This window comes from Gymnoscopelus microlampas, assembly GCF_963454915.1.
Source record: "Gymnoscopelus microlampas genome assembly, chromosome: 3".
NCBI classification, from domain to species: domain Eukaryota; kingdom Metazoa; phylum Chordata; class Actinopteri; order Myctophiformes; family Myctophidae; genus Gymnoscopelus; species Gymnoscopelus microlampas.
The window spans coordinates 49,000,159-49,008,238 of NC_139940.1; the positions used below are offsets into that span (position 1 = coordinate 49,000,159).

Consider the following 8,080-nt stretch of genomic DNA (forward strand, 5'->3'; position numbering starts at 1 on the left):
TTGATATCTCATTCCTCTGAACTGTCGTCTTTGCCTTATTTTGTCTATCTTACTTGACTGAGTCCTCATTCAGATTTCCACCACAGTAGTGGTCACTCTTCGTGGAGGCACAGCTGGGTACAGGAGAGACAGCTCTCTGCTGATCAACCCTGACAGGAAGATAAGCATAATGTTTCAAGTATGAAACAGATTATTTAAAATGTGACTGCAAATGTGTGTTGTCGAATGACGATTTCAGATAGTATGCCTGATAGTATGAATAAAGTGCTTCATGATGTTTTACATTTAGTTAGTTTTGTTAACAAGACATTTCGTTGTTGTGATCAACTCATCTTTTTTTCATTTCATTTGTGGATGAAGTAAGTAGGTGTTGTTGTACATTATATAACAGGTAGTTCCGACCAAGCAATCTGATTGGTTGAAATAGCTTTCTAGCCGTGCTTCAAACCAGCATCATAGCACGGGCCTAATCACATTAATAAATCACTCCGCACTGCAGTCCAGTCCGCACCTGATTAGACCATATATGGCACAGCTGTGCTTTGAAGTCACGCTGTCCCATGGTAGGAAAACAAACAGACAGTAGCCTGACCCACCGCCGCCACCGGAGAACAAACAGCTATGCAAAATGGACTATGTTGTTAATTTGGTGGATTTACGGTTGATCAATGGTTAGAAGGTTATAAATATCCTACTGTGTAAAGTAAAATTACTCCCATTTCGTTAACAGTCCAGTAGGCTATATGCTCCGTCGTACGACCGTGTCACGCGGCCAAAATAGCCGATCTACAAGTTCACAACGCGTCGCCATCGCGACGCGTTGTCAGCTTGTAGATCAGTTATTTTGGCCGCGTGACACGGTCGTACGACGGAGCATATAGCCTACTGGAATTCATTCCACTGCGCAAGCATTGATAGCTCAGCTGTGTTGATGAGACGGTGCCTCAAACTCAAAGCGCTGCTACAGGGACTATTTAATGTCTCTCAGTCAAAAACTCTTCTCTTTACAGGGAAACGGACAATAGCGAAACATTTTTATTATTAATTGCCCCACAATATGAATACATTTGGATGTGTTTTGTTGGTAACTGTTGTATAATCGCAATATTACACTCGAGGGTGTGCTTTACCTTACATTATTGGCACTTCAGTGATGCTCGCGGAACTCGGCTTCGCCTCGTTCCTGACCGCATCACTGGCGTGCCAATAATGACGGTAAAGCACCCCCTCTCGTGTAATATTGCTTAATTGACATACCTTAAATATGGAGTCCTGTTCTGTTTGATGTGCCTGTTTTTTTGTTGTTTCTTTTTTGTTTGACGTTCCTGAGCAGACTGACCACTGGGATCCTGAGTTATCTGCTGCTGGTCTCTGTGGAGGACACACACACGCACACACACACAATAAATGTTCAGTAAAGACCAGGCTTGTCAAACTCATTTTGGGGTCTGGGCCGCATTGGTCAAAAAGTGACTTGATGTGGGCACGCAGACACGCATGCGCACTCATGCGCATTCAGTTATACATCATTGTCTCCGCCACGCCGAAAGGCATGGCGAGAGAGTATGTTTTACCCCCTGTCCGTCCGTCCGTGTGTTCGTCCGTGTGTCCGTGTGTCCATCTATCTGCGACCAGCTAATCTCCGGCACCGTTGGCCCGGTCGCTGCGAAACAGTGCACACACACTCCCTGGATGCCAATTCAGAAGCTCTGCCCCAAATTTTTCACATGGGCCTGTTATAGCGCCACCAGGAGGCAGATTTGTGCAAAACCCATTGTTTTATATTACTACAGACTTTATTCAAACATCACGCAAATCGGTACACAGTATCTCTATAGCCATGTGATCAAGACGGGTCCGTCCAATATTTCATATTCCATCCTGATTGGCTAAGGTTGGCTTCCAAAGTTTGCAGGATTGGTCCGTTTTGAACAAAATGTCTCAAATCATCAACACAGCGTGCGATTACCGTGAAAATTTGCACGCATATTCCCACTAGGCCAAGGAAGAAATGCCACCCTTTCACATTGCCCTGTTATAGCGCTACCAACAGGTCTAATTTAGCAAAACAATATTTTTTTTTACATTAACTATCATCTGATCATTTGAGGTACAAAATGCCTCAAATCATGCATGCACGCACATTTCCACTCGGCTGAGGAAGAAATGCCACCCTTTTCACTCTTTTTTTCTAGTTGTTTTTCAGTCTGTTGTCTCAGTTCCTTTCATTCAGTGAGAGAGGCCACGGTCAAACATATGCTAATGACCATGTCCAGTGGCTTGGCTATTGTTGTCACAGAACAAGTTTGGCCACTATACCTTCACAGTCAGGTACAGTCAGCAGCAAGGAGGCGTGGAGGGAAAACTGCCTCAGTGCCTGGCTCTGTCTTATCTATGAAGAAGCTGCGGCGGCGCTGCTCTTTTTTTCTTTCTTAACTCTCTCATTTTTTTCCCCATTAAGAGGTAGTATTAATTGCCGATTTTTTTAATCACGTCGCGGGCCGCATTGTACCACTCTGCGGGCCGCAAAATCCCTGCAGATCACCAGTTTGACACCCATGGTATAGACGAATCCACAGAGTGCTCCCCTGGCGCAATAATAACTGCAGTGTCAGAATGCACACCTCAGCAGGAGTCTGACACCGCAGCACTCTGTGGATTCATCTATAGAAAGATGTGTATTTCTATAACAGGTTGTAATCAGTGTCTAAAGAGGACAGGCAGTGTTTCTATGTAGTGGACTGTAGATGATAGTTAATGTACAACATTTAATAGTCACTAAAACCAGCTGAGCTCTAATGTGTGTGTCATTGTGTTGTGTTGGTCTGCTATCATCCTGATATTGTTACACCTTGATATTGAACAATATGTTTGAACAAGTTATATCTTTACTATAATCCACTGATTATCTGTGTGTCACCCAAAAATCTCAACATTCAGAAATGGAGCTGTCGCAAAAACGCCTTGTCACAACCATGGTGGTAATTGTATGTGGTATCCTTGTAATCATTGACCATGAAAACATAGGGATAGACAGTCACATAATGTATTCTGTATTATCATGTTTGATTCAGGAGATGATGCTAAGTAAATCATTTATGGCGGAAAGGAAAATGGCTTCCATCGCCGCGGCCATAGCTCTATTTTTGAAAATGTTCAGGGCCTCAAACTTTACATACTGTACGTAACGTGTATTGATTTTATGACAAAGTCAATGATTCATAGATTTGGCACTTATCCTGTAGACTACACAGAGACCCTCTTATAGACGGCTAGCCTCCTGCAGAGTCACAATGTAAAACAAATGTCTTCATGGAGACACAGCTGGGTACAGGAGACTCTGCTCTCTGCTGATCAACCCTGACAAGATAAGGAACCGTTCAATGTTTAGAATGGTCACTGGATGTTTTTAAAGTTCTCTGAAATATAAAGGCCTGACCCTCCTGCTGACATAAATATATATTTCTGACCCATCCAGAGTGAGGGTCATGCACTTCCACAGTGAAATGGTTTTCATTTCCTAAACATTTAATCCAGACACAATATTGCTTTTAATCCAGTTTGTCTTCTATTGTCATTCTATCAGCACTAAGGCAGCTTCAGTAACAACCTGAATTCCTGTGTAGATACTAAATGGTAAATGGTGCATTCATATAGCGCTTCTACCCGAAGCGCTTTACATTGATTGTGCCATTAACCCATTTACACACACATTCATACACCGATGGCGGAGGAAACCATGCAAGGCACCAACCTGCTCATCGGGAGCAATTAGGGGTTCAGCGTCTTGCTCAAGGACACTTCGACACTAACTTTAGGGGAGCGCCCCAGCCCGGGATCGAACTGGGAACCTTGCGGTTTTCCAGTTCACACTACCCAGCCACTCTACCCCTGAGCCACTGCCACTACACCCTCACTTTAAGATGTATGATGACAATACAGTGTGAAACTTGCATTATAATTTAACAATGCAGGTTTTATGTTGAAGTCTACCACCTCTTTTATATATATATATATTTTAGTAAGGAAAATGTTTCTTCAGTTATTGTGTACTATATGTGTTACATTTGATCAATTAAAATCTGAACATGACTTCCACCTGGGCTAAAATGAAAAAGGCATGACCCTCTCCTATTTTCCTCCAGTAGACACTAGAGGCTGAGTCATTAAGCCATGAAGTCATAAAAAGTCAGCCAGTATTTTCAAAGTGAACATTATAATTATCTGTGGTTTACAACGTTTTTCAATATGTCACAATGTGATGCATTCTGAGAGGGTCTGCTGAAACGTAGAGGGTCATATTCCACTTGAAGTCTCCCAGCCAATGACACGGCCGATGGCCTGGTCCATTTGGCTACATTTTGTACTCTCTCAGAGTTAAATTATATAGATGTTTTTACTGTATACTCCAATGTGTCAATCTCTTACAGTGAAAATGTTATATAATATACAGTACAATGAAATGTTGTATATTACACCCTTGTGAAGTTGAATAATAATTTGGTCCCCACTCCTTTGGTTGTTTTTTGTCACTGTATGTTTGCACATAATTATGTGAATCATGTTCATCAGGTTCATATATGTGCATACAGTATGTGGATATATAGGTTATATATGTCCACATATATGCCACAAATATCGATATATTGAGACATATATGCAGGCGTGCAATTTCAAATAATATGTTACATATATGATAAAATATATGTTGCATATATAAAAACATATATGTTCATATATTTCCATGTGGAGGGGGTGCGTCAGCTAGGTCGGGGTGCACGGCCAAAAAAAGTTTGGGAACCGCTGCTCTAACCATTCAGCTATGGCCGCCCAGGAATGTAATGCACTCCTGAAGGATTTATTTTTGTTGTTAGGGTTAGGGTCAGGGTTTGAAAATTCTCACAATAGGTGGTATACCATTTATTGTCTCCGCCAGGCCGAAAGGTATGGCGAGAGAGTATGTTTTACACCCTTTCCGTCCATCCTTCTGTGTGTGTGTGTGTGTGTGTGTGTGTGTGTGTGTGTGTGTGTGTGTGTGTGTGTGTGTGTGTGTGTGTGTCCGTCCGTCTGTGAGTTCGTCATTCTGTCTGTGTACAGCTAATCACCAGGCACCGTTGGCTTGATTGCAGCGAATCTGTGCACACACTCCCTGGATGCCAATTCAGAACCTCTGCCCCAATTTTCTCACACGGGCCTGTTATAGTGCCACCAGGAGGCCAATTTGTGCTAAACACATTTTTTTTTTACAGTAGGCTACTCTTTCAGATTTTTCATATTCCATCCTCATTGGCTAAGATTGGCTTCCAAAGTTTCCAGGAGTTCTCCGTTTTCAACATATTGCCTCAAATCATGAACACAGCATGCAATTTCCGTAAAATGTTGCACGTTAATTCCCACTAGGCCCAGGAAGAAATGCCACTTGAACATTTTCTAATCAACCTCATGGTGGTGCTATAGCAAGCTGATCTGTGTAAATCTTTTTATGCGTACTCCCTATAGGCCAAGGAAAAAACCTTTGCCCTGCATTTTTCATCTGCCTTTTATAGCGCCACCAGGAGGCCGACTTATATAAAACATTATTCTTTAAATTAATCTTTCAGATTCATCGTACATCGGTACACATGATCTCTATAGTCATGTGATCAAGACGGATCTGTTTGATTTTTCATATTCCATCCTGATTGGCTAAGATTGACATCTAAAGTTTACAGGAGTGGTACGTTTAAAAAAAAAATGCCGCAAATCATGAACACAGCGTCCGATTGTGGTGGAACTTTGCATGCACATTCACACTACGTTGAGGAACAAATGCCAGCCTTTCAACATTGCCCTATTCTAGCACCACCAGGAGGCTGCTTTTTGCACACAAAAAAAATAAGTATTCTCCTACAAATGTTGTCCAAACATCACGCAAATCGCTACATACAGTATTATCTCTTTAGGCAAGTGATCAAGACGGACCCTTCCGATCCGTCCGATTTTTCACATTCCAGCCTGGTTGGTGAATTCCGAACATTGCTGGCCCATCATTTAAGATGCTGCACTAATTGTAGGAAAGACATTCTGATTGTTGTACATTCTGACCTCTGATCAGTAAAGTGGTGTCCATCTTTGAAGTCAATATATCCTCCCTTGGAGTGGTCACTCTTCATGGAGACACAGCTGGGTACAGGAGACTCTGCTCTCTGCTGATCAACCCTGACACCATGACAACCAACATGAAACATTGCATTTATTCATCAACTAGTCACACTGTAGTTGCTACACATCTAAATATTAAATCACTTATATTTAAATTATGGTACACAAGTCAAATTAGTCACATTTCACAAGATACAGATGTGCCATTTCAAAACTTCACATGTCCTGCCATCGCCAAGACAGTAAATTTTCAGGGGATTCCCAGGGCAATAAGAGGGACAAAGAAGGGCATTTAAAATGATGAATTATTTTGATGATCACTGCTTTTATGATGCTAATTAATTTGAGCAACTGGTCAAGGACCTCTTCAAATCACCTTTCGCCTCATAATGAGTCTGACACCTTCTCAACACACATTCTTTTGTTCTCATGTATATGGGTGTCTGTTGAAGGGAAAAACGGGGGTGTGTAGTGACAACTTCTTTTCAGGGGCAAAACAGTGCAATTTTAAGGGCAGAACAGGGAGGAAAACATGCCTTTTCAGGGCACTTTCAGGGAAAGAACAGTAACGTGTGAAGTTTTGAAGTGGCACATCTGTAGATTTCATATTTATTAACTTTACGATTATATGAGCTGTTTAAACATCAACGTCTAACAACATCCCGTTGATATCAGGCCAAGGCAACATGATAACAGAGACAGTAGAGGTCAGGTGGTTTGACTGGTTGTATCTATCTGTAAATGCGCAAAATGTGCGTGTGTGGGGTCGGATGCGACGCACAGTGTTTACTGTGCCCAGGAAAATACCATGCACACAGCTAGATCTACAGTAAACTACACAGAAAATCACTGTTAACAAAACAAATTCCTGACCTTCTTAAGAATAATCTTTCGTGTGATTTTATTTGAACCATATTATCACCATGTACTGTTCACAAGTTAATTGGCGTAATTTTTTGGGGTGGGGTCAATTTGTTACCAGACACATCATGAACCCCACATCCAATCAACCCCACATTGTAATCACATGTTAAGGGTCCTGTGATGTGGCTGATGTAAGTAGCCACTCCTGGCATGAGTCAATTGGACTCTGAGCTTGGTATGACTGCACACCCAGCTCTTTGGACTCCATCACAGGGCCTCTATTGAGCACACTCCAAAAGTGCTTTCCCTTCTGCCCGTAGAGGCCAACACAGCTGTGGAAAGTTATGTTGTAGAACTATTCCCTTCTGTGTCCTACTGGCGTCCACCCATCCTGGTGAAGACATGTGCTCCGGGGAGGGCCCCTTTTCTACATCACAGTTTTTTTGTGCATTTTAACGCACAAAGTTTCATAATGGATGCTGCTCTAGCTAAAGGATATGATGTTTTGGGAGATTAAAAGATCAACATCATGAATAATCAGACCAATCTTATGACTTCTGACCTTTGATTAGTTTAATAACGAGTTAAATAAAACAAAATCATTTATTTTCTGTTAGTTTTCCATTCAGACCTCTGATCAGTAGAGTGGTGTCCATCTTTGAAGTCAATATATCCTCCCTTGGAGTGATCACTCTTCATGGAGACACAGCTGGGTACAGGAGACTCTGCTCTCTGCGGATCAACCCTGACAGGACGATAAGCAAGATTAAACATATTTAGAGCTCAACTAGTCAGTAGGTGGTAGAGATCTAAGTAATGTGACAGCAAATATATGTTGTTGAATGACGATTTCAGATAGGCCTATAGTATGTCTGATGATAAGAATAATGTGCTTCATGATGTTTTACATTTAGTTAGTTTAGTTAACAAGACATTTCGTGAAAGACTTTGTAGATTAAACAACCATCACAACATTGGGTCCATCCAATTCAAATGCTGCAAACCTGCAATCAAGACCAAGCACTCAAAAGTGCAGTTCTCTAAAAACTGAAACATGTAACAAAACTATTCAATG

General features: G+C 41.7%; 1 protein-coding gene across 1 annotated transcript in view; it reads right to left on the reverse strand.

Moving 5' to 3' along the window:
• Positions 1–7,689, reverse strand: part of LOC311041891 (protein NLRC3-like) — a gene marked incomplete at its 3' end in the record, with an annotated part of 18,884 nt that extends 11,195 nt beyond the window's left edge. The window contains exons 1-2 of the mRNA XM_084052375.1: positions 7,637–7,689; positions 6,085–6,198 (exon numbers count right to left, since the gene is read on the reverse strand). Coding sequence (XP_083908501.1) covers positions 6,085–6,152 — 68 coding nt within the window. The 5' untranslated portion in view covers positions 6,153–6,198; positions 7,637–7,689. The remainder of the gene's footprint in view (positions 1–6,084; positions 6,199–7,636) is intronic.
• Between the last annotated feature and the right edge of the window lie 391 nt (positions 7,690–8,080).